Genomic DNA, 27,870 nt, shown 5'->3' on the forward strand with positions numbered 1-27,870 from the left:
TTTTCACTTTGCACGCATGTCTTTATTTATTCTCAGTTTTACAAATCCCTTAAACCCACTATTTTAAGCCCCTTATAACACTAATTAACCGTTGTTGCGTTTTTGAAGGCCATTGCTGTTGCCATCGTGACTTTATTGCTGCAGGTTCCAGCCGGTTCACTGCACCAAGATATACCCCATTGCTTTGATATGCACTTCGCCATTATCTGGAAAAAACCCGGCAGGAGCATCGTTTCCACACGAGTTGGACGTATCATGATTTCCTCCGGTACCAAACCCAATTCTGGAGTCTGGTGTAACGCAGTCGATGTTGTTGTCAGCAATGTAACCGATTCTTGCTCTGGCAAGGACCTGTTCGTTATTGCCAACCTGCTTGACATTGAACCCCTCCCTGGAACATCCGGTCTGTAGAGAAGCTGCAGGACCAATCAGTGACTTCCACGTGTTACGGCCCAGTGTGGTGGCTGTGTATTGACCGTCAGCAATCAGTGAGTACAGGGAGCTGGCCTGCTGGTTGATGACAGCAAAGTTGATTTTGTTGTCGACCATCATCCCAAGACAGACCTTGGTAAAGGGCGTGTTCCAGTAGGTCGGCAGCTTGGTTTCGGTATTGTCAAGCCCAGTCTGTCCTCCTTGAGGGTTAAAGCTTTCTTTGGTGCTCCAACGAGGGGAAGCGTAAATGAAGGTATTCTGAAATTAAAGACAGAAAAAATCTCCTCTTATTAGCAAGAAGAAAATGAAGAAGCAAAAATGTGGCAGAATCTAGAGAGAAACGAACCTTTGCACCATCAATCTTCATGGCCAGCGTCCATGCTCCACTCCCACACTCAGAGTTTCCCATTTCACAGTAAACAGCAACCACTTCCGAGCCAACCCTCAGGTCGTACACGCCACTCGGAAGTGACCTGAAAATAGAAGCACGAAAGAATCTATAACTGCTTTGGATACGGATCCAAACTAGACCTACCCTGTTTTCTACTGAGTGTTTTGCTTTCGTTCGCTATGTTACTGCCTAAAACGATTACCTCCGAAATCACAACAGGTAATTCAATTGGCGCTGCGATTTTTCATAATAAATTATCCATTTGTAAAACACGTTTTAGCATAACAATGATCAAATGTGCTGGCTGTATACAACAACAAGTCAATTTGCGTTAAAAATAAAATAATGTGCCACACATGCCTAAGATAATACTACTCAACACGAAAAAGTTTACGAACTATGAAAGTCTTCAGCTGTTTCTTAAAGACAACCAGTTCGTTGTGGCTAGTGGAAATCAAAGATGTTTCACCGACGGTAGGGAGCAACCTGGCGTTACCACGGGCAGACCCGCACCCTCTGTTTGTGTGGTGTAATTACCGTTCGGAACTTGAGGCTTTACATTCACTCGGGGGGGAGGGGAGGCGGGGGGAGTCTTGTATAAAAGGGGCGGGGACACTCGTCGTCTCGCTTAGGGGTTTAAATTTTGGACTTTGGTCTCACTTAGGGTGTTCTGGCCAAAACGCCATTATATTTAGCCGTAAAGGTCTTGCTTAGGGGTGCACGCAAAGAAATATAAAAAATATATTTTTGTCTGTGTTTTAAAATGGTCTCTTTAAAGGGTCAACAAAAACAAAAAGCAAAAACAATAACGCACATGCACTCTGCTCTCGTCCTTATAAATTTTCTTTGACATCACCGTCAGTTTACAGGCAACATTCAGTGGCGTTATGATATCCCAGAATAAACTTGATGCGTTTGGCGCTTGTTACATGCATTCGCCTTGACGTCTGACTGGCTTATTGTGCTATTTACACAAATTCATTTGCTGCGATCGGCCGGAATATTTGGTCTTGCTTTAATAACAGACTAATAACTCAGAAAAGGAAGAAGAGGTAATGAATAGGCGCAGCCACAAATTAAAACTATATTTTATGGGTTAACTTGAACTCTCCGGAACATTGTACACTGTTCGACGGAAAACAACTTTTTTTACTAAATAATTTATAAGTGATCTAGAATCATATTAACTTTTTTGAAGACCCGCCAAACTGTTTGTGAATGAATTCGTTTTGAATGTTAATTTCCTTTTGCCTAAAACTAGAAAAGGTTAAACGAAATGAATGTTAACGATTTCGATCTCCTTCCTGAGTCGGATTGATTGAGACGAAGAAGAGATGTATGCACGCCAATAATTGTTACTTGTTTTATCTCAAATTAACTACGTCAGCTGTCCTTGTCAACTTACGGATATTTCCCGTACAGTTCGTTGCAAGAAGAAGGATCTGTAAAAAAAAAAAAAAAAAAATTGTTAGTGCAGGTTTGAAATTCAGAGATGTTACAAAATTCAACTTATAAGAAAAATTATGGAGATGAGTTCTGTTTACCTGGCCAAATTCTGCCGTTTCCGCCTTAATACTATCTAGATGGGGCCTTTTTTAGTTTTCTTCATGTTGCGCATGCCGGGGGAAAGGAGGAGTTATGCCCCCCTCCATAACTTTAGAAGTATAAAACCTAAGACGGTAACACTTAGAGGATAGATAGTACGTCCGCATCATGAAGTGATGACGTCATTTAAGGTGGTTATTCGGTCATGATTGCCAAATGGCGGCCATCTTGGATCCGCCATCTTGGATTTCTGGATTTTCCCAAAACTTCAGGAAAGCGCCACAATTGAACGAACACTAATATGAGCTGAAAACATCAACGTTTTGGGAAAAAGTGACTTTGCTTCAAAAGTTATTTTCTGAAGTCAAGGCAATCATCACTAACCGACCACTTTAAAATTTTTCCAGATAAATTTCTGAAAAAGTCCTGAAGCTTCAGGTCGTTTGCTCGAATATAAAAAATGTTATTCAGGTTCAAATTCACCGCGGGCATAATCAGTCCCCCTCCCTGTTCTTCTCTAGATAGAGTTAAGGCTTTGCAGCGTCGTCTCCATGTTTCTATGGCTAATGAAAGAATATGCAGTAGGAAGAAAATCATACACATCAAATTACTTTCATGGGCTATATTAATAATTCGCTACACCTGTACATGTGATACTTGGTAGTATAAGTGGAATGATGATTCCCACTTTTTGCCGAAACACTAGTTCTAAAAAGGTTTTAAAATGCATAACAATTTCACGGACATTTTTTTTCAACATTGAACTGATTATTTATCTCTGAAAAATGCATGGTTGTGTGGTTTTCTTTCTGGATTTCAATAACCCTTGCTAAGATCTTCTTTTCCTCGCAGAGTCACTGAAAGTGTTCTAAAATACCTATAAATTAGTGGGCACCGTACACAATAAATAAGGCCCAAGTTGTTTAAAGGGCAGTTAACACTATCTAAGGCATAAAATGTAACTTCAACCAATACAATTTATCCATAGGATAGTGACTTATTCGCTGGATAAAGCTATCTGCTCTTTGAACAACTGGGGCCAGAGACCATCCCGAGATGCGCAGAATGTATGCGCAGTAACAAAAAGGAGGCAGCGTCCTTAATGGCGCGAAAACTTTACCTCCAAAAATTCCATGTACCGGCCAATTTTGCACGATTCTTGCACATTCTCGTCAACTGACCCGCAAATAATTAAAAGCATTATGGTATCACTTACAGCAGTCTTGGAAACCCTGAGACGTCACACTTATCACAAGCGTCAGAAGAACAAACACAGTCTTCATGGTGAATGGCGAAAAAACGGGTCTGGATACTGAAAAGAAAGATTAAATTATTACAGAAACAGATGAACCCTACTAACCTACTTTTCTGAAATTGAACGAACGAGTAAATGCTTTATTGCTTAATTCCTTGTTTGCAAGATGAACGAACGAACAAACGTACGTTAACGACTGGGTAAGTGAGTGAATGAATAAATGAATATACGGACGGACGGACGGACGGACGGACGGACGGACGGACGGACGGACGGATGGTTGGATGGATGGATGAGTGAGTGATTTGAATAAATTTTGAATGAGATGAACGAATAAATGAACAAAGGAATTAATGAATGAATGAAAAGAAAAAGAAAAACAGGAGTCTAGCAAAAAGACGTACGTTATCACGAACGATAAGAAAGTCAAAACTCGAATTATGGGAACTGTATTGAGGAAGAGTTTGATTGTCTGCAGTCATGACGTCTTCAATATCTATCATATGTAGGGTTCTTGTGGGCACTTCTCTAACAACTGGAAAGACTAAATCTTACAAAGAGGAAAGTATCAAGACACCCACTGTACGATTTAATGTAATTTAACAGGTCAAAAAATTAAAAAAGGAGGAAAACACTGGAAAATGTTTCAAACATCAAAAGTCTCACGCTTTTAAATAAGAAGAGGAAAAGAAAAAGCCAATTTTTTGAGCGAAATAAATCTGTGCTAGATGGTAGTATGCCTAAGATATCTTTAAACACGTTATCCGATCGTAATCAATCTTTACCTTAGTCTAGTTTTTAGCACCTGAATATTGGAAACTGATGAAAACGATGGGTAGAAACTGAACGCAACAAAAGAACATATACGTTTTTCCTACAGAAGAAAAATCTGGATCTAAATGATCAACAATCAAAATGTGTCTCGCGCCTCCGCTAGAGTGCTCGCTAAATTGCTGAGTACCTCGTTCTCTGTGAAAAAGATTAGCCTGAATATACTAACAAAAATGCTAGTCGAATGAATATCCTCTTAGCTACTTAGTAGGCTAGTAGTCCAGTGAATTTCGTTTACAAACTGACAAATCTATTCTCAGATAAGTAAAAACTTTACCTTGTAGGATTTTCTCGGGTTTTTAAAACTTCAGTTGGATCCGGAGCTTTCTAGCCAGTCCTAGAACTGAAATAAAGATCTGTCTGGTTGTGTCCTTTTTATTGCTTTGAAGACAATACATCCACCCGTACAATACGTGTGGTCATCAATGATCACAAAATTAATTACCACTGCAGCTATTTGACACATCTTAATTATCTCTCACAATTTTCACACTGTGGGTGTGAATCAGCACCAGGGTGGGAATCGCGATATTGAACAAAGTATGACAACGACTTCCTTAATTAACAGGCAAACCTTTTTTACACATTACGATCTTGAGTGGCCAATATATAGTACATTAAAACTCAAAAACGAGGTCAGACAAAGTCAGATAACCTTCTTTGTTTAAAAAGCTCCGCCTACTCTTCTCGAACAGACATGTTTTTAATTTAGTGTTTTGAGACGTTTATTTTTTAATCAGTTGACTGTGGAAGGCGTGGCCAAATGAAGCAATTATGTCAAACATCAAAACAAAACACTTTACAACTTTGGTATGTGAAATAAGGTAAAGAATTAATGCGTTTTATTTTCTAAAGTGTGATTAGATGTAACGAAAATCACACAGACAATCTTGGAAGAAAGAGGTAGCTATAGAACTTGGCTTTCAAAATTAAAGGCAAAGTTGAGTTTTGGTCGATTTCTGAGTCGTGATTACTTCGCTCATCTTGGCGTTAATTTGCCCAGGTTTTTGCCTTTTCCTTGGGCGGCGTGCCCAGTTTTGCGCTACATTTCGAAAACCGAACGTGAATAAAAGAACATACCTTTCCTGGGAACTGCTTTCCATTTAGTAATTGAGACCACGGGATATCTCTCATTAGCTCACGGTTTTATAAGGTTTATTTATAATGTCACATTGACTTTGAACGAATTTAGCCACACTATGTTAGAGATAATGCCGAAAAAAAAATGTTCCAGGAAATCAGTTTGATTTTTAGTAAACGTTTAGCGTGGCAACCGTTAAAGCAGCACGTCTTATATTTCTGTCCACCGTCTAAATTTGAGCCCAGATGCCTTGACAGCCAAAATATCGAAAAACCTTGTCCGTTTTAGAGGTTCTCGGCTCCTGGCGCTTTCTAACGAAAGGTCCGCAAAAATTATATACCTTATCAAAAACTACACTTATTAAGCTTTCTATTGATACATATTAGTTTGTTATGGTTTTCAGTCTTACAACTAACTAGCGTCCGGCTTGAATTTTTCGCGAGGAACACCTCAACAGTAGGAAGTATCCTTGAATTTAAGAGGATGGAATTTATTTGTAGCGGAAAGCATCGAAATTTTAATGAGCGAGCCGACATTAGACATCTAAGCTAAATAAAAGTAGCTAAAAAATTGGATTGTGAGGCAGTCTACTTTAGCATGGTTGTTCATGATCATTTCGTGCTAGGACATCTTAACTTTACCTTTTCACTCTTTTCAGTCATGAGCTCAGAAGTTCAGTATTCTTTCTCAATTTTGTTTCTATTTCCTTTTTACAATATTTCAGTCGGAATTGTTTGGATCTCGCGGCAAATTGTTGTCACGCAAAGCTATCACTCTGGATACTTACACGTGCTACAAAAAAACGCTCACTTAAATTAGTTAAATTACTTAAATTTTCTGAACGTTAGACTTAAAGTTCAACGGACTTTAGATGAAATTTTGATGGTCGAAGAGAGTCACGAGACTGACAAAGTCGTTCTTAGTTTCATTATTTTACACTTGCTAGCTCAGTATAAATTAAAGAAAGTTAAAAGTCTTATCTAACAACTAGCTCGTTTATTTAATACTTAAATCGTTAGTAAAAGAGGTAATCACTGCATCGGATCTGGAATTTATGATAGAATTTATCTAGAGAATTTATCATAGAATGTTGTAGTAAACAGCATTAAGAGCTAATTGTCAACAATTTGTAATCCTTTAAAGAAAAAAATTCATTTTATTAACAAATTATGGCTCTGTTAATTTACTTGCTGACATTATATTGATTATATTGCTTGTATATTAAGTTGCCATTGTACTGTATTCTGTATTTTGTACAGTTTTCAATGTGTTACTGTACAGGACTTGAAATATATGTTATAGACATCGGCATCCCTTATGTGCTGGCAGCCTCCGTTTCCGGTAAACTTTGCTAATTTAGTATGACACTTCAATTTCTCAAATTCTGAATTTATTTGCCATAAACCATAAAATCTATACAAGCATACATAGTGTAATACATACATATACAGTAAATAAAATAAATAATTGACGTTAGATATTTTGAAAAGAAAAACAAAAGGGTCTGGTAAGGAAACCTTCATTTAATATAGGCCACGTGTGGAATATTATATTTGTTTTATTCTACATTTTGTGTATATCGATATTTTTTACCAAGACATCAGAAGAAGCTTTAAGTTATAATTTAAATGGAGTCTTTGGCACACCAAATTCAAATACTGAAAGACTCGTAACAACACTGTACACTGAACAAAAAAGAAAAAATACATGCAATGTACACATTAAATTAGCGTTTGAGAGCGAGCTTCAGTTGAATCTTAAATCCGCCAAGGCTTCTTTGATTTAAGTAGCGAAAACATTTTGTCAAGTTATTAAATGCCCGTGTGGGCCATTATAATTAGCAATGACTACCGTGATACTTCAAATTCCTATTTAAGGTTATTAAACTTAACAAATCACGCGATATCTGGCGCCTTATTCCTGTCAATCATTGTTGTCCATATTTGAGCGCAAAAAAATAGGGCAGTTCCATACTGCAAAGAGGTTTAAAAACTAGAACACATTAAAAGTATCGACCCGCGGTGCTTGGAAACAAGACCAGCTAAGTAGTGTATGCAACTTTTCAGGCTCGACACCGAAGTACAGGCAGCGCGCCGATAAATCTTACCAAGTGAGCCTTGCAGCTGACTATATACCTGCGGCGCCTAAATTAAGCTGACAATTAATTCAAAAAACCGGAATATCACGGTGTATAAAAAGTGTATGTGTCTTATATGACCAATTTCTTTCCACTGAATTAGTTCACTTTTTATTTTGATCACTCTATTTAGGTGGAAAACGGGTGTGCGGAGTGGAGTGTGTGGAAAATAACAAGAGTGGGTGCTGTACCTGGGAGGGTACAAACCAAAGTTTTATACGAGTAGGCACCGCCATTATAAGCTCCATACACGTACCATCACTTATTTACTATTTTTGACAGGAAAGGTAAACCTTTCATATATCGTAGAAAATGGTGTCCCTTTCACACTCCTGCTATAGAAATACTACGTCTCTTTAAATGAATTAAGTCCGAAATGAAATTGGAGCGTCTATCAGATCATTAAACCGCAGTTAATAACAAATACCAAATTGCCACCATGCAGCAATTAAAGTTCTCACATACATTTGAACATAGACTTTATGTTAGGTGGTATCAGACCTTGTAGCTTGGGAAAACAATATAAGCAGCAGACTGTGAAAATTCAAGTAGAAGATAATTAAAACTTTTATGAAAACAAACTTCTAGTGGTTTCTTTTAAGCAGGTAATTAAGATTTAGGCGTGCGTGCATTTTCATAATGGTGCCGCAATTTGTTAGAAACTTTTATTTTTTACATCATTAATCGTTTTGTGGTTTCACATGACGCCGTTATATTAGGCCGTGACATTTTCATAATAGTCTCACAGCATTGCTGGAAACGTCTTTGAAAACAAACATCCTGTGTGGTTTTATTCAGTTTCTATTAGATGAGATTTAGGCATGAGGGCATTTTCATAATAGTGTCGCAATTTTGCAAGGAACTTGTCTCAAAGCAGTCTTCATTGTGATTTAAATTTTTCGTTAGCTGATATTTGGCTTGGGTGGAAAACTGGTAGTGCCAAACGTTTTATAGGGGAGGCTCCACCTTGATCTCCAGACACTTACCATTATATTTACTAGTTTTTAAAGTAAAGGTAACCCCTTCATATACTTATGGTAATCAATGTTTCTCTTTAAAGGAGTTTAGTCCGAAATAAAATTGAAGAGTCGGTGATAATTGAACCGCGGCAGTTAATAAAATGAATGACAATTTAACAAAAAATATTAAAGTAATCTACGTTTTTGCTTACAGTGTAAAGGAGAGAAGAAGACTCACGATAATTAAGGATGATCGTCATTAAAATTTAAAGCCCATTTTTATTTTTTGCCTCTTTTTTCGCTGATTTATACCAAAAGGCTCGAAATTTGATGAGCGAGCCGACATTAGACATTTTAATCAGTGACTCAGAAAAAAAAATAAAATTTAATTGCGTTGCACAGTTGTTCATAATCATCTCTCGCTAAGACGTCTTAACTTAACCTTTTGACTCTTTTCAGTTATATGAGCTGACAAGTCCAATATACTTTCGTTTTGTTCAGTTCCGTTTGCCGGCGTTCACAATAAATATTTCAGTCGGAATTGTTTGGATATCGCGGCAAATTGTTGTCAAGCAAAGCTGTCTACACTGGATACTTCACTTTAATTCGTTTAGAAAGGACACTAGACGTAAGAACTGCTTCCTTTCTTTGTCAGTACCATTAGCTTGTTCTTGTTTCTTTTTTTTTTTTCTTTTTTTTTCCACTTTTAAACATTGTAATAAAACAGTCGCATACAAGGCCGCAGTGTCTAGTATCATTGACAGCTTGCATTAGAATAACAGTGAGGAACGCCGCATGATCATTTCCAAGGCTGACCTTGTCGAAACGAAAAGGTTTGGATTGTAGCGTGAAACTTCTTCGAGTTTTAATGTCTTGGTTTAAGACTTAGGTGCGTTTCCAGACCATAAATTGGGTAGTTCTAGCAAGACCGGAGAATTTTCATGTAATTTCTATAAATTTAAACTTTAGATTTGAACGGCTGATAATGAATCGAAATGACTGTTTACTAATAATTTGAATCCTCTGACATATTTTGCTTATGGTGCTGTTCATTGTGTTGTTCTTTGCTTATGGTGTTGTTCATAAGTATTATCCCTTTTAACTGTAAATTGTTTTCCCTTTTTGTGATGCGCGGTTGAGCATCTTACTATGTAACAAGCGCAAAACAAGTAAATAAATTATTATTGTTATTATTATTATTATTATTATTATTATTATTATTATTATTATTATTACTTGGTTAGTTTGCTTTTTTTAGGTTTGTGTGCTAAGCAACTGATAGAGATGATGAAAAATGGCATTAATATAAAAACTCAATGTCTTCTGTTAAATTCAGAAGGACTGGCTTCGACCGCCGTAATATGGATTGCAAAACCAGAGTAAAAATAAATGTCAGATCCAACATACTCTTTTTAAAAGAAGTCATGTGTACGATATTGAATCATGTAAATGCTCTCTCGTTTATTTAGCCTCAGCATTTCTCACCAACTCAAACTAACCTTTTATCGTGAACAATGTTTATTAGTAGCACGTACTGGCTTTTGGTTTAAGCACAGTGAACCGTATAGAGCGTGTTCATGTGACGTCATCATTTTCTAAAATCCAATGAAACTAAAGAGCCTCCAAAGTTTTCATCCTCATCAGGTATAAGAGGCCGTATATTTAAAACTGTTTACAATTTTACAGCTCCATAGCGTCCTTCGTTTGGAAATCAGAGCAGTTTAAAATTTCACGATTATGGAGTTGCGTGACAAAAAGCTACGATCGACTTCGCTGCAAAATAAATGCTTATCATCAATTTTTAGTCTTTTAGAAGTTAGAACATTAGAGAAAGTGCTTATGTAAGAGCTTTTGGTGTTCAGTACTGCTTATCAGTCAATAGATAACCAAAGTAAGTTTCAGATGTTAACACTATTTTTCGGCCGCCATATTGGTGTTCCACGGGGGTACACCAAGATGGCGGATCCATACTGGGCTCTGTAAATTTCTGCAAAACATTTCGACTGATATATGACGTTTGGGGAGACGTAAAGGCCTAACATTTGAAGAGTTGTCTCCTTTGGTCATCCTCTATAATGTCATAGCGTGTCAACTTTTTCCTTGGATGGTTTTCGATTTATTTTATTACTGCGTGACAGTGAATACCCTCTATTGATGGTCTGAATGCAAAACGATAAACGTTAATTTTCAATCTCAGTTTCCCCACGTCAGTTTAATGATCATCAATAAATACCTTTACCTGCGACTCCAAAGATAGACACTTTATCATGCAAGCGTCTTACAAAACAGAGCTTTTACTGGAAACCGCCTGCTGACAAGCCGCCCGGAATAATTTGAAGACACATGTTTTTCCATTTCCGCGTATCACTGTGTAAGTTGCACTGACCTGCTCGAATCAGTGAACGCCGCTAAATTTGCCAACAAGTCAAGATCGGGAATCGTGAACCAATTGTTTTCTCTCGGAGCTAAGAATCCTATTACGAACAGTTACAAAAGGAGTGCTTTAAGATCGGAAAATAGAAGGATAGTCTATGAGTGAGTTCAAATGTTGAGTTAGTCTGTGACTGAGACTACGATCATGAGTTCTCTTTGCTTAATGAGTTCAAAAGTGCAAACTATCCCTGCATATTTTTACTTGCTGTTTATTAATATTTCGACTCGCCGAGCGGGAAGAAATCAAAATACTCCATAGCTTCTAAAGAAAAGCAACTAAATAAACAATATAATAAATAAGTTGGAGGAGTGCTTACCGTTTTAGCTAAGGTTGTGAGTCAGAGAGACTCGTTCTCTCAAAAAAGAGTAGTGTCAGTGACAATATCATCGGCAGCAGAGACGTGCAAGCGGAAGATCTCTGACAAACAAATATCTTGTTGTTTTGTAATTCATCCGTTAGATTGTACAAATTAGTGATCATGCACGCAATATTCAGAGAGAACATTAGGGAAAGTTTGTGATTTGCCTAATTAATTAACACCGGCTTTTTTCACGCATTCTTTTGGCACTACTCTTACTTCGACCTTATCGATTAGTAAAAAGCCACCATTAAAAAGAAAATATTGTCGAAGTGATCCGCCCTTTCATATACCTACGTCTTTTTAAATGAGTTTAGTCCGAAATTAAATTGGAGCGTCGGTCAGATTATTAAACCGCAGTCAATAACGAATACCAATTTGCCACCATGCAGCAATTAAAGTTCTCACATACATTTGAACAAAGACTTTATGTTAGGCGGTATCAGACCTTGTAGCTTGGGATCACAATATAAGCAGCAGACTATAATTCAAGTGGAAGATAATTAAAACTGTTATGAAAACAAACTTCTAGTGGTTTCTTTTAAGCAGGTAATTAAGATTTAAGCGTGAGTGCATTTTCATAATGGTGCCGCAATTTTTGTTAGAAACTTTTATTTTTTACATCATTAATCGTTTTGTGGTTTCAGATGACGGCGTTATATTAGGCCGTGACATTTTCATAATAGTCTCACAGCTTTGCTGGAAACGTCTTTGAAAACAAACATCCTGTGTGGTTTTCCTCAGTTTCTATTAGATGAGATTTAGGCATGAGTGCATTTTCATAATAGAATTGCAATTTTGCAAAGAACTTGTCGCAAAGCAAAGGTTTCAGTGTGATTTTAATTTTTTCTAAGCTGATATTTGGCTTGGGTGGAAAGCTAGGAGTGCCAAAAGATTTATAAGGGAGGCCCCACCCTGTTTTCCAGTTACTTAAAATATTTATCAGTTCTTAAAGTAAAGGTAACCCTTTCATATGATTCAGTCGTAGAATCGATGTTTCTCTTTAAAGGAATTTTTTCTAACAAGTAGCATATTTTATTGGTATTTCCATATAACATTAATGGTATTGCAGCGACAATGATAAATATAATAATTACAAGTTACGGATTAACAAATCATCACGCTTTAAGGACGCTTCAAATATAAAATGGCTCATTTTTTTTACAAATCACGGGGTCTACGCTATAGAGCGTTTTGGTTCAGGTGACTACCGGCCATATTGGTTTACTGAAACAAAAGAAAGTATTTGCATAAAAATAGAGTTCAATTCCCAGAGGTTTAGTTTGGGACACCAACATGGCCGCCGTGACGTCATGTAAAAACACTCCATTGAAGAAAAAGGAAAATAGATCTTCGTCTAATAAATTCTTGCAACTTTCACAAAATATTCTAATGTCGTAAAATAAGGTTTTTTCGTTCATCAGCACATGAGACGCAGCCGAAAAAGAGATGACACTCATCTTCTACATTTTTTGAATGGCAGCATTCACAGCTTCTTAGCTCTCTTGGTGTTCAAGGCTTTGTATGTCTACCTTTTTCAACTTGAAGGTTATGGCTTCCAACTCTTAATTTGGCAAGCATGATTCTCCTGTGTCTCATATTCTTGAGCAGATCATAGCAATCAGAACTCAGTTGGTATTATTAATAAATTTGGAATAAAAATTAAGTTTAGTATTTATCTTAATAAGTTTCATTGGATGCCGTTTAGAGTCTTTCATTCGAAGAAAGAGTGGATACATATTGTTTTAATGAGTTGGGATTTTTGTTAGTAATAGGAAAGCTAGTACTTGTTGTATAATTATATTTTATCAATTAAGTATTTATTGAGGTCATGAAGCTTTGATCGTTTGATAGGGCAAGATTTTCCAGATATATAGGCATTGCCTAGCTATATTGTCATCGGGCCAGGCTTTAAGGTGTAACCAAAAATGTAATACATTACTATAAAAGCGCGATTTCAGAGATAATCTTCCTACTTCATTTCGTGCCGCCACATTGGGTGCCCGTTTGTTAAGCCCAAGATAATATTTGAAAAATTGTGTATGGAGTCGTTCAACTGAATCTTTTTCCCATATTTGAAGATTCATATTATCATAGGCTCAGCAGACTTCTGAATTATAAAGTGAGATAGATAAAAAAGACTATCGAATAATTTGTTACAAATCTTGAGCGGAAACTTACAATAATCCAAAAAACGCGTAGTCGCAACCATAGAACGTCTTGTTTTCAACAGATTTTTGTTTAGCAATTATGAAGCTATACCATTACTAGATATCATAGATCCTAGATACCAATAACTAGGGACATTGTCAATTTGTAAGTCGTCTAAGAAGAAATAATGTTTTTCAGTCTAAAATAGACTTTTTACATTTTTTTCCTGAAAGATCATTTTTTTGGATTTGTAAGTGTTGACAGACATCAAGGATTCTTTACAAAATTGATGTAGGGAGTTAATGCTTCTTTGCAAACCAACGGCACTAGTAGAAATTAGTACTAAGTCATATGCATATAAAAGCAAATTTAACCGTGAGCCGTTAGGCGAGGTTATGGGGTCTGAACCGTGGGTATTGTCTAATCTCGAAGGAATATCGTTTAAATAGAGGTTGAATAAAAGGTGTGATAAGATACAACCTTGGCGCACCCATCTGTTATAATTAAAATATTCAGATCTCATAATATCAGCTCTGACACGACACAGTAGTCCGACTTGCAATACATGTTAGCAATAACGTTGAAAAATTTCCCACCTATTCCATAATCGAGTAAACGCTTTAGCAAGCCAGGATGCCAAATAGAATCAAAAGCTTTCTTCCTCGAGGTGTATTAGTTACATATTTGTCAATCAGAGTTAAAGAAGTCCACTATACTTTCGTTTTGTTCAGTTCTGTTTGCCGTTCACAATAAATATTTTAGTCGGAATTGTTTGGATATCGCGGCAAATTGTTGTCAAGCAAAGCTGTCTACACTGGATACTTAAGACGTTCCGACAGGAAACGCTCACTTTTATCAGTTGAAAGCCGGTGAGGGTAAAAGACGGAATGAGTTTGCGGAATGGAATGTGGAATGACGTGCGGAATGGCATAATTATGCAAATACGAGTTGCGGAATGACATAATTATGCGAGATACGATTTATGCATAATGACTCACAGAAATACATTAAACTGAAAAAGCGCGCCTTTTTTTGGGCGCCAATTTGCAAATACAGCCTTTTTGTAACCATTTCAACCGAAGAATGCATCACAAAAACCCAAACAATGGTATCTTCGAATTCAAACTTTTTTCCTTCGATTCTCATCGCATAGCCGTTGCTGCAACATAGCAGCTCGTGGACTTTTATCGTTCGCGAGTGAACACAAGATTTGTAATACATTTGCATTAAAGAGGCTTGTTTAATTACGTAACCTGGTTTCCATTCCACACGAGTCGTCCGCCATTACGGGAGATGTATACAACTCAATCGAAGGCTGGTTAAACTTGACATGTTTCAAGCTTTCACAGCTCCTCACAGGAAAAAGACGTGAGTAAAGAACCGCCTCTGTTTATTTTTGAAACGATTTATGTTACTTGTCGAGGATTTATCTGGTTATGACGAATGTGTTGTGGTTCGGTCACGCTCATTTCCGTTGTTTTACGTTTTATATTAATCAATTTATCATACACAGCCAAACACACACACACGCAAAAAATAAATAAATAAATGAAAACGAAAATAAAAATTTAACGGCAATCTATACCGCAGAACTCTTTCCCCGTATTTTGCCGTGTAGATTTTTTCTTGATGTAACAAATTTTCAACTCCAACATTTTATAAGAAACTATATCTAAGCAATTCAATTATTTATCCATGCACAACTGTCACACTAACCCACTTCCAAAAACGACGATCGCGAGCGTGAAAACATAGTGTGTGCCAAATGTATAGATAATTATGCATGGGGCTGTGCAGATATCTTGACGCAACTCGTACTAAAAATACTGTAAGAGACTAATGTCACTTGAAGACTACTTTCTTTTCTTTCTTTTTTTTTTTTTTTTTTCATTTTAAAGAATCGATATAAGCTTGTATTGTACTGGTTATCCCATACCATAAAATCTCGGTTTTAGAGAGGAAACATGAAATTCAGTCCACTTTGGAGAAGAGAGGGGTAGGGGGAGGGGAACTGCAATAACTGTTGCAACGTGTTGAAATAACACCCATGCCCATTTTTAACCATGGATAGTGCATGTCCCTCTGACTTATCAGTGATGGAATCACCTTCAGCGTGTATACTTTACAGTTAGAAGAACTTGCAAATAAATCATACTGATAACATCCCAAAATATTCCTAAGATGGAGAAAGCTTCTTCACCACTATAACAACTATCATCCATCACAATGGCTGAACAATCCAGTCACATTGTATTTTATTTTCAAAGTATAAAACATGTTACCCCAAACATTGTTTTTCTGATCTTTGTAGTGGGTATCTAAGTAGGTGTTTCAACATTATGCTAGCTTATAGCGGGGCAAAGCCTTAAAGAATATGTTAGTATTATATACTGGTTTTTCGGCTTTTTTTTTCTTCTTCTTTTACTGACCATTTTGTCTGATACTTGAACTGTCTCAGACAAATAAAAACTAAAATTGATCAGTTTTTAGAATTTGCTTTTAAATTTTGGCCTAATTAAATGATAATGCATCATTGTTGTATACTGACAAGGTTCCACATTAAATCATTTTTTTTTTTGACATTTTACAAACTGTAAGCAAGAACATTACAACATCACTTTGAAAACGATAAGTTTGTTGAGTTGTTTTCAAATTACATTACATAACTAATAATGTAATGAACAACTCATTTTTTGGCGTGAAAACAGCCTTGTTTATATTATGCTTAAGTATCTTCAAACTTTATGTTAAATGAAGATACTGTTTGTAGAGTTTTCATATTACAAGCGTTATATATGTGGACATGGAAACTGCTATGACAACTAGAATTACCAGCTAAAGTTATGGTGGATATAGTTTTGGTTGTCATAAGAGAGGATCAAGTATATGTATGGGCTTAATCCTCTAGTGGTCATACATGACTTATTGGAATGATGACGATTCCCCTTGGTTTATTTTTAGGTCAGTCATCAAGAATCATAAAAATTAATTTTTAAAAAATTATGTGTACGTAAACAAAAAACAAAAAAACTCTGGTTGTATGGTTGACCTAAAAAAAAGTCATAAATAGTGAACAGCTGGGTATGTATCGGAACATGTATGGAGAATTCATACTTTTGATCCTCTCTTGCTTGTTGTTGTTGTTGCCAAACGTTAACTCCATGTGAACAGTTAGTTATTATTGCTCTACACCCCAAGGGGAAATGGGAGGTCAATTTCAGGGCGATGTAAAAATGCTTGTCCCTGACAGGGGTTGAAAATGTGCAGTTTTGTACCATTGCGGTGGAAATCTGAATCTCTGCTTTCAAAACCTCAAAGGAAAGCTTTTTGGTTCTGTGCAATGAGGAAACTGCTTGATTATTTCAATATTTTGTTTTGGTAACCCTTAAGGAAACTACATTGGGGCCACACCTATGCCAAGAGAGTCTGCTACAATTTAGAACATTCTGTTCAACATTTTTGACGGCTTGTCCCTTCAGTTTTATGTAAGAGTCCCCCCTTCCCCTGGGGTGTAAGTGTGGTTACATTACATGTTTGTAGAGCTACTTGAGTTACTGTTGTTGAGCTACTGAGCAATCCAACCATTTATGGGTTTACCTCTGCGAGACCTGTGATACTCACCAATCAGATAAAACAAGGAAAACCAAAAAATTCAACAATAGGTTGAGTCTAGGAAAACTTAACAGGCTCTTGTAATGAGGCACAGACCATAATACCGTAAAATTCCGGTTACGGGTGGGGATACGTAAAAAGGAAATGTCACCGGCTTTTTTTAGGGGCAAGGGGGGAAGGGGTGTTACGTGTTTATATAAAGATCAAAGATGGGCCTATAAGTGGAAGAGTGGTAGGGGTTTATCACGGAATAAAATTTTCGTTTGCAAATAGATGGCCCAAAAATCGAGGCGATTTATTAGCAGGGGAGGGGGACTTAAAACCGGGATTTCATGGTATGGGATAACCAGTACAATACAAGCTTATATCGATTCTTTAAAATAAAATAAGAAAAAGAAAAGAAAGTAGATAGGAATTACGGTATGGTATTAATTACCTTGGCTTCAAGTGACATAAATCTCTTACAGTATTTTTAGTACGAGTTGCGTCAAGATATCTGCCCAGCCCCATGCATAATTATCTATACATTTGGCACACACTCTGTTTTCACGCTCGTCGTTTTTGGAAGTGGGTTAGTGTGACAGTTGTACATGAATAATAATGTATGGGGCTGTGCGGAAATCTTTCCCGAATTGCTTAGATATAGTTTCTTATAAAATGTTGGAGTTGAAAATTTGTTACATCAAGATCCTTCCTTCGAAAATAAAAAACTGAAATCTACACGTCAAAATACGGGGAAAGAGTTCTGCGGTATAGATTGCGGTTAAATTTTTATTTTCGTTTTCATTTATTTATTTATTTTTTGCGTGTGTGTGTGTTTGGCAGTGTCGGATAAATTGATTAATATAAAACGTAAAACAACGGAAATGAGCATGACCGAACCACAACACATTCGTCAGATAAATCCTCGACAAGTAACATAAATCGTTTCAAAAATAAACAGAGGCGGTTCTTTACTCGAAACAAGAAATATGAGTGATAGGAACCGACGTTTCGGTGCATCTTGCGCCATTATCAAGGTTACATAATTAATGATAAAAAGCGGTTTGTAAAAAGGCCAAGTTGAAGCGAATTTGCATAACATAGTGGCAAGCTAAATTACTTAAATACTTTAGCACGAAGAGAATCGGACTGTTTCCTGCGAGGCGCTGTGAAAGCTTGAAACATGTCAAGTTTAACCAGCCTTCGATTGAGTTGTATACATCTCCCGTAATGGCGGACGACTCGTGTGGAATGGAAACCAGGTTACGTAAATAAACAAGCCTCTTTAATGCAAATGTATTACAAATCTTGTGTTCACTCGCGAACGATAAAAGTCCACGAGCTGCTATGTTGCAGCAACGGCTATGCGATGAGAATCGAAGGAAAAAAGTTTGAATTCGAAGATACCATTGTTTGGGTTTTTGTGATGCATTCTTCGGTTGAAATGGTTACAAAAAGGCTGTATTTGCAAATTGGCGCCCAAAAAAAGGCGCGCTTTTTCAGTTTAATGTATTTCTGTGAGTCATTATGCATAAATCGTATCTCGCATAATTATGTCATTCCGCAACTCGTATTTGCATAATTATGCCATTCCGCACGTCATTCCACATTCCATTCCGCAAACTCATTCCGTCTTTTACCCTCACCGGTTGAAAGCACGCAAGACGTACAAACGGTAGCTAGATTTGAACAGCTGATATTGAATCGAAATGACTGTTGATAATTTGAATCCTCTGAGTGAATTTGCTTACAGTGCTGTTCATTGTGTTTTTCATTGTTCTTCTTTGTTTATAGTGCTGCTCATTAGTATCATCACTTTAAATTGTTAATTGTCCGTCTTTTTAGTGATTCGCGTGTGAACATCTTACTTTGTAACACGCGCAAAAAAATTAAATAAATTATTATTATTATTATTATTATTATTATTATTATTATTATTATTATTATTATTATTATTATTATTATTATTATTATTTCTTCCGAAACGCCAACAGACGAAATGCAACGGAACTGTCTGAACATATATGGACGCTGAAGGACGCAAACTTTTCGCATTAAATGGAAAGTACTCAAAGAGTGCAAACCCTATAATAACACTAACACTGAAGAAATGTAACCTATGTCTTCACGAAAAGTTTATTTTAATCTGTAGAAAAGATCTTTGTAGCCTGAACAAACGCAATGAATTACCAAGTTCATGTCCCCACAGAAATAGATATGTACTCAAAACCTCTCGAATATTAACCTCTTACTAACCGAGCGCGAGGGCCGTACTGGGGAATATTGGCCCGAGGTCGTGACAGTACGGACCGAGCGCAGCGAGGTCCGTACAAAAACGACCGAGGGCCAATATTCCCCAGTGCGGCTCGAGCAAGCTAGGTTAGTAAGTAGTTTATTATATGGCATCATTTCTTTGACCGAACGGACACTTCCGGTTGTTTCATTCAAGTCAACTTCCGGCGTGATGTCAGCGATGTGAGGGATTTTTCCCGCTTTTGATGATCATGACGCGAGCATCACAGAAACGAAAAGAACGATTTATAACACGAGTTCTAAAACACTTGTGTGGTTTATTTTATGCTGAAAAGATCAAGCATCTGCTGACTTAAGAAAGGGAAAAAATCACAAAACAGGAAATCAGCGGAATTTGAAAATGTAAAGTTTACAGAGTAAAAAAAAACTGACTTCTTGTGAGAAGAAAGGTCGACAGTCAATCATCGTCGTCACTTTCAATAACAAGTCGACGCTTTTTTTCGGTCTCTACAAATTTCACATTTCCATGAAAGATCTGGAAAGTGCAGCCACTGATGGAACCAATGTTAGCTCCTGCAAAGACCGGAGCGGCGGAGGATAGTAGTGGATCCACGCTAGACTTCATCATGGAATTTACGGCCGTGCTGGTTAAGGCGTTTTCACTGTTCATTTCTACTGGTCTGTGGCTTTTGAACGTTTTGTAGAACTTCACTGGACATCGTTCTGTCTTGGTAGCGTAAACCTTTGGTTGAAAACCCTTCGGTGACCTTTTTCTTGACCATGACGAGTCTTCGTGCCTCGTTCTGCAAGCCAAACAAGCATTTCTCCACCATCTTTATCTTCTTGGAGCTGAACATCTCCCCAGCGCAGCTTTCGGCTTTCGTCTCTCGCCCGAAAACCGAAGTGAAGAGACAAGAGCCACCAAACTGTTCGCTGCAGCGAAACTGGATTGTGATCACCAAATTCTCCTTTTTTAAAGAGAGCATCTTCTTCATCGTCTTCGAGTGCCGTGGCAGCTTGCGGTTTGTTACCTTTACCGTGTTCATGAACAAGCGACTTGCGTTTCGCAGAGAGAACTTTCCTCGACTTTGCAAAATCCTTGTCCTTCAATATGTTAACTGAAGAACCTTTCTCACTTAAATATCTTTGGATACTTCGCTGAAAACCAGATATGGTGTCTGGTTCGTACTCTTCTCCATTTTTCTTCTGGATATTCATGAAGAACTTGCACAGGAGGTGGTCAAGTTCGGGCGCAGGTAAGCTTTCGACCGTTTTTCCACTCATGCCAATTGTTTCCATGTAGCGGGAGAGAGTGTTCATGTCCGTTGTAGTTTTCTTGGTAGTATTGGCACTTTTCTGGTTCTTAATAAAGCCTTCTATTTCCTCTTGGCTCTCGCTTATGCGGTTTGCCTCGATGCTCCTCTCATCGAAGTCTTTGTCTGGATAATAAAACTCACTTGGCGAGTGTTCGAATTCTTCGTCGTCTTCCATGTTGTCAGTTAGACTCAAACTAAGAAACAGTTACTTTTTAAAATTATATTTTGCTTTTACCAAGGATTTTAACGCATTTTTTCTTACTTTTTGTGTTTCGCGCGGCTTTGAATTTCCCGGGGGCAAAAAAAAATACACAAACGGACCGTTTCCATGGTAATGGTCCGTACCGTAAAATCCCGACCGAAAATTAGCCAATGAGAGCGCACCATTTGACCTAAGAATTGCTTGCCATATAATAATGTAAAGTAACCGTTTTTATCATGGCACGTGAATTGTATCATGCCACGTGCATTAGTATTTTATCGCCCAGCAAACGCTTGTTTTAAATCACCAGTTCGAATGATTTCACAAATCCCTGCCCTCATATAAATAGATATGTACCAAAAACCTCTTGTATAACGTAAGGTAACCGTTTGTATCATGGCACGTAAATTCTATCACGGTACGTGGAATTTTCAGTATTTTATCGCCTAGCAACTGCTTGTTTTAAATCGCCATTTTTTGATTACTTTATATAGCCAGCCTTTAAATCTTTACCGGTCATTCGTTGAAGTTGCCTGATGAGTGTGGTCAGCTCCTAACCATACGAAACAGAGCTGTAGCAATAAAACAATGAATCACTTCTGAAGTGAATCACTTCTGAAGTGTATATCTCCATATCTATAGATTTTTGGGAGTTAGCGATGCTGGCAGTTATCATAGCTAAAAGATCGTAGGCTTACGCACCATGGCCCAGGTATAAGCTGAGTAACAGCTTCTTGTTTATTTGGTATAACGATTATTTAAGACAGGAAGTATTTTACACTAGGTTGCGTCACGCCTCTCAACCCACGCATGTTTATTTTCAATCTTTCCCTTCAATGTCCTTTTTGAGTTGGGTTCACTTCGGAACACTTCATTTCCTATTTAATGGCATTGTCAATTGTCCTAATAACGATATTGACGGAAGTTGGGTCGTTCTCTCGAAATCGCGAGCCCAGTCAAGAAAACAGAGGTCAAGTCCATAAATCTCGAAGTTTATATCCGTGAACCTGTTCTGGCTTCTAAACAAAATTAAACCAGTTTTCTGATTTTACGAGTTGAAATTTTGGACAGGTAAGTGTTGCAACTTTTATTTGGCTATCGTAGTGTAATATAATTCAATGACGTTTTTTTTTTTCACTTTAAAAACGCACGGTAAGCGGTCGCTGAGAAAAAAGACTGATTTGTTCGTTTGTGCTGTATGTGATTTTACGCATTAATTACATGATAATATTATGACCAGTTTATAGAGGTTCTACAAGTGTTGAAATGGTAACTTTCAACTGAACGCTCCTTAGCGATAGTAGCTCTTTTGCTTTACGCTACTAAAGGCTCACTAGCCATCATTATATAAAGGCCGCATAGCAAGTTGTGTTACAAAGTTAAACCTGATTTGATGGCCGGCCATCATTTCTGGTCTCACTGCTTAGCAGCCACAACCAACCTTTACTGCTTATTAGATCGATATTTGTTTTTTTGCTCAGATTTGCTGGATGTTTTGCTTGTGGTGCTTAATTCCTGTGATACAGTTTATTATGTAATGTGCAAGGTGGTTCTATTGTAGCTTTTGAGTCTCTTGCCTCTATTCAACCGTACCCTCGATCCCTGTGGATATTTTTTAACGCTCTAAATTGCAAAGTTGGTCGATATTTTGAGACTGTGGATGAAGTGCTAGACCATTCAAAAGATCTGTTTAACAGTCCTTTCAGGCTGTGTGGCTACTCATCCAACCTTTCAATCGGCCCGTCTAGATCAAATCCACAAGCTATGAATATTCAAGCTTTCGAACAGCGTTTCTCTCTGGTGCTATTGTTTACGGTTTAATATAAGTCTGTAGCAAAGACTTTACAATCAGCAGATAACATCCTAATTTTCAAAGAGTATTAACCATTCGAATGAATGCAACTGGCCATTACTTTCTGGTGATGCTGCTCACACCTGAATCTTTTCGAAAATAATTTTTGAGAAATATTCCCTGAGCACTGACACTCTAGCTGGAGGGTGTTTGAACACAACTCAAAAGGCCTGATTCTGATCCAAGAAGGAGTGCTTTCACCCAAGCCGGAATTAACCAAAGAACAAAGCCAAAAAAAATCATCAATGAGATGACTAAACATCATTTTCACTTTGCACGCATGTCTTTATTTATTCTCAGTTTTACAAATCCCTTAAACCCACTGTTTTAAGCCCCTTATAACACTAATTAACCGTTGTTGCGTTTTTGAAGGCCATTGCTGTTGCCATCGTGACTTTATTGCTGCAGGTTCCAGCCGGCTCACTGAACCAAGATATATCCCATTGCTTTGATATGCACTTCGCCATTATCTGGAGAAAACTCGGCAGGAGCGTCGTTTCCACACGAGTTAGACTTATCATGAAGTCCTCCAGTGCCAAACCCAATCCTGGAGTCTGGTGTAACGCAGTCGATGTTGTTGTCAGCAATGTAGCCGATTCTTGCTCTGGCAAGGACCTGTTCGTTATTGCCAACCTGCTTGACGTTGAACCCCTCCCTGGAACATCCGGTCTGTAGAGAAGCTGCAGGACCAATCAGTGACTTCCACGTGTTACGGCCCAGTGTGGTGGCTCTGTATTGACCGTCAGCGATCAGTGAGTACAGGGAGCTGGCCTGCTGGTTGATGACAGCAAAGTTGATGTTGTTGTCGACCATCATCCCAAGACAAACCTTGGTAAAGGGCGTGTTCCAGTAGGTCGGCAGCTTGGTTTCGGTATTGTCAAGCCCAGTCTGTCCTCCTTGAGGGTTAAAGCTTTCTTTGGTACTCCAACGAGGGGAAGCGTAAATGAAGGTATTCTGAAATAAAAGACAGAAAAAATCTCTTCTTATTAGCAAGAAGAAAATGAAGAAGCAAAAATGTGGCAGAATCTAGAAAGAAATGAACCTTTGCACCATCAATCTTCATGGCCAGCGTCCATGCTCCACTCCCACACTCAGAGTTTCCCATTTCACAGTAAACAGCAACCACTTCCGAGCCAACCCTCAGGTCGTACACGCCACTCGGAAGTGACCTGAAAATAGAAGCACGAAAGAATTTATAACTGCTTTGGATCCGGATCCAAACTAGGCCAACCCTGTTTTTAACGGAGTGTTTTGCTTTCGTTCGCTATGTTACTGCCTAAAACGATTACCTCCGAAATCACAACAAGTGATTCAATTGGCGCTGCGATTTTTAATAATAAATTATCCATTTGTAAAACGCATTTTAGCATAACAATGATCAAATGTGCTGGCTGCAGAAAACAACAAGTCAATTTGGGTTAAAAATAAAATAATGTGCCACACATGCCTAAGATAATACTACTCAACACGAAAAAGCTTTACGAACTATCAAAGTCTTTAGCTGTTTCTTAAAGACAACTAGTTTGTTGTGGCTTGGTGAAATCAAAGATGTTTCACCGAGGGTAGGGAGAAACCTGGTGTTACCACGGGCAGCCCACCCTCTGTTTGAGTGGTGTAATTACTGTTTGGAACTTGGGGCTTTACATTCACCCGGGGGGCAGGGGGGTGGGGGGAGTCTCGTATAAAAGGGGCGGGGACACTCGTCGTCTCGCTTAGGGGTGTAAATTTCGGATTTTGGTCTCACTTAGGGTGTTCTGGGCAAAACGCCATTATATTTAGCCGTAAAGGTCTCGTTTAGGGGTGCAAGCGAAGAAATATAAAAAATATGTATATTTGTCTGTGTTTTAAAATGGTCTCTTTAAAGGGTCAACAAAAACAAAAAGCAAAAACAATAGCGCACATGCACACTGCTCTCGTCGCTATTAACTTTCTTTGACATCACCGTCAGTTTACAGGTAACATTCAGTGGCGTTATGATATCCCAGAATAAAATTGACCCGCTTGGCACTGGTTACATGCATTCGCCTTGACTTCTGATTGGCTTATTGTGCTATTTACACAAATTTATTTGATGCGATCGGCCGGAATATTTGGTCTTGGTTTAATAACAGACTAATAACTAAGAAAGGTACGAAGAGGTAATGAATAGGCGCAGCCACAAATTAAAACTATATTTTATCGGTTAACTTGAACTCTCCGGAACATTGTACACTGTTCGACGGAAAACAATTATTTTTCACTAAATAATTTATAAGTGATCTAGAATCATTGTAATTTATGAAGTCCCGCCAAACTGTTTGTCAATTAATTCGCTTTGAATGTTAATTTTCTTTTGCCTAAAACTAGAAAAGGTTAAACGAAATGAATGTAAAAGATTTCGATCTCCTGCACTCGGATTGAATGAGACGAAGAAGAGATGTATACACGCCAATAATTGTTACTTGTTTTAGCTCAAATTAACTACGTCAGCTGTGCTTGTCAACTTACGGATATCTCTCGAACAGTTCGTTGCAAGAAGAGGGATCTGTAAAAAAAAAATGTGTTAGTGCAAGTTTGAAATTCAGAGATGTTACAAAATTATCGAGATAAGTTCTGTTTACCTGGCCAAATTCTGCCGTTTCCGCCTTAACACTATTTAGATTGGGCTTTTTTGGTCTTCTGCATGGGGCCGTGGGGAAGGGGGATTATGCCTCCCCTCCATAACTTTAGAAGTATAAACCTATGACAGTGACACTTAAAGGATATATAGTGCGTCCACGTCGTGAAGTGATGACGTCATTTAAGGTGGTTATTTGGTCATGATTACCAAATGGCGGCTATCTTAGATCCACCATCTTGGATTTCTGGATTTTCCCAAAACTTCAGGAAAGCGCCAAAATTAAACGACAAGTAACCAAAACCAATAAAGGAACACTAATATGAGCTAAAAACATCAACGTTTTGGGTAAAAGTGACTTTGCTTCAAAAGTCATTTTCTGAAGTCAACGCAGTTTTCACTAACCGACCACTTTGAAAATGTTCCCAGATAAATTTCTGACAAAGTCCTGAAGCTTCAGGCCGATTGCTCCAATATAAAAAATGTTATTCAGGTTCAAAGTCGCCGCGGGCATAATCAGACCCCCTCCCTGTTCATCTCTAGATAGAGTTAAGGCTTTACAGCGTCGTCTCGTCAGCTAATGAAAGAACTGCAGTAAGAAGAAAATCATACAAATCAAATTACTTTCATGGGCTATATTAACAATTTGCTACACCTGCACATGTGTTTCTTGTTAGCATAGGTGGAATGACGATGCCCACTTTTTGCCGAAGAACTAGTTCTATAAGGTTTTAAAAAGCATAACAATTTCACGGACATTTTTTTCAAAATTGAACTGATTATTTATCTCTGAAAAATGCGTTGTTGTGTGGCTTTCTTTCTGGACTTCAATAACTCTTGTTAAGATCTTCTTTTACTCGCAAAGTCACTGAAAGTGTTCTAAAATACCTATAAATTAGTGGGCACCGTACACAATAAATAAGGCCCAAGTTGTTTAAAGGGCAGATAACACTATCCAGCACATAAAATGTAACTTCAACCAATACAATTTATCCATAGGATAGTGACTTATCCGCTGGATAAAGCTATCTGCTCTTTGAACAACTGAAGCCAGAGACCATCCCGAGATGCGCAGAATGTATGCGCAGTAACAAAAAGGAGGCAGCGTCCCTAATGAGGCAAAAACTTTACCTCCAAAAATTCCATGTACTGGCCAATTTTGCACAATTCTTGCGCATTCTCGTCAACTGACCCGCAAATAATTAAAAGCATTATGGTATCACTTACAGCAGTCTTGGAAACCCTGTGACGTCACACTTATCACAAGCGTCAGAAGAACAAACACAGTCTTCATGGTGAATGGCCAAAAAAATTGGTCAGGGCACTGAAAAGAAAGATTAAATCATTGCAGAAACCGGATGAACCCTACTTACCTACTTTTCTGAAATTGAACGAACGAATAAATGATTTATTGCTTAATTCCTTGTTTGCAAGATGAATGAACGAACAAACGAACGTTAACGACTGGGTAAGTGAGTGGATGAATAAATGAATGTCAGACGGACGGACGGACGGACGGATGGTTGAAAGGATGGATGAGTGAGTGATTTGAATAAATTTTGAATGAGATGAACGAATAAATGAACAAAGGAATTAATGAATGAATGAAAAGAAAAAGAAAAACAGGAGTCTAGCAAAAAGACGTATGTTATCACGAACGATAAGAAAGTCAAAACTCGAATTACGGGGTCTGAATAGAGGAAGAGTTTGATTGTCTGCAGTCATGACGTCTTCAATATCTATCATATGTAGATTTCTTGTGGGCACTTCTCTAACAACTGGAAAGACTAAATCTTACAAAGGAGAAAGTATCAAGACACCCACTGTACGATTTATTGTAATTTAACAGGTCAAAAAATTAAAAAGGAGGAAAACACTAGTAAATGTTTCAAACATCAAAAGTCTCACGCTTTTAAATAAGAAGAGGAAAAGAAAAAGCCCATTTTTGGAGCGAAATAGTTCTGTGGTAGATGGCAGTATGCCTAAGATATTTTTAAACACGTTATCCGATCGTTATCAATCTTCAGTTTACCTTAGTCTAGTTTTTAGCACCTGAATATTGGAAACTGATGAAAACGATGGGTAGAAATCGAACTCAACAAAAGAACATATACGTTTTTCCTACAGAAGAAAAATCTGGATCTAAAAGATCAACAATCAAAATGTGTCTCGCGCCTCCGCTAGAGTGCTCGCTAAATTGCTGAGTACCTCGTTCTCTGTGAAAAAGATTAGCCTGAAAAAACTAACAAAAATGCTAGTCGAATGAATATCCTCTTAGCTACTTAGTAGCCTAGTAGTCCAGTGAATTTCGTTTACAAACTGACAAATCTATACTCAGATAAATAAAAACTTACCTTGTAGGATGTTGTGAGGTTGTTAAAACTTCAGTTGGATCCGGAGCTTTCTCGCCAGTCCTAGAACTGAAATAAAGATCTGTCTGGTTGTGTCCTTTTTATTGCTTTGAAGACAATACCTCCACCCGT

General features: G+C 37.7%; 1 protein-coding gene and 1 pseudogene across 5 annotated transcripts in view; one reads left to right on the plus strand and one right to left on the minus strand.

Annotated features, from left to right (window-relative positions):
* On the minus strand, positions 1-27,800 carry LOC146451266 (putative skeletal organic matrix protein 5). Of its 4 annotated transcripts, none has more exons than XM_085099454.1 (5): positions 27,742-27,800; positions 3,585-3,680; positions 2,229-2,265; positions 779-905; positions 1-690 (listed from the first exon to the last, which is right to left on the minus strand). In XM_085099454.1, the coding sequence occupies exons 2-5, from the start codon at positions 3,649-3,651 to the stop codon at positions 157-159; spliced, it is 765 nt and encodes a 254-aa protein (XP_084955580.1). In that variant the 5' UTR covers positions 3,652-3,680; positions 27,742-27,800; the 3' UTR covers positions 1-156. The 4 variants fall into 4 exon arrangements, with proteins under 4 accessions (XP_084955580.1, XP_084955579.1, XP_084955581.1 ...); XM_085099453.1 differs by lacking the exon at positions 27,742-27,800 and adding an exon at positions 4,732-4,788; XM_085099452.1 differs by lacking the exons at positions 1-690; positions 779-905; positions 2,229-2,265; positions 3,585-3,680 and adding exons at positions 23,056-23,745; positions 23,834-23,960; positions 25,279-25,315; positions 26,615-26,711 and having other exon boundaries at positions 27,742-27,790.
* The window catches only part of LOC146451267 (uncharacterized), a 28,046-nt pseudogene continuing 22,096 nt past the window's right edge, over positions 21,921-27,870 (plus strand). The window contains exon 1 of the transcript XR_014860068.1: positions 21,921-22,010. The product of XR_014860068.1 is annotated as an uncharacterized LOC146451267 (transcript). The remainder of the gene's footprint in view (positions 22,011-27,870) is intronic.

The sequence above is a fragment of the Pavona decussata genome, unplaced genomic scaffold (genome assembly GCF_977016875.1).
Source record: "Pavona decussata unplaced genomic scaffold, jaPavDecu1.1 SCAFFOLD_391, whole genome shotgun sequence".
Classification (NCBI taxonomy): domain Eukaryota; kingdom Metazoa; phylum Cnidaria; class Anthozoa; order Scleractinia; family Agariciidae; genus Pavona; species Pavona decussata.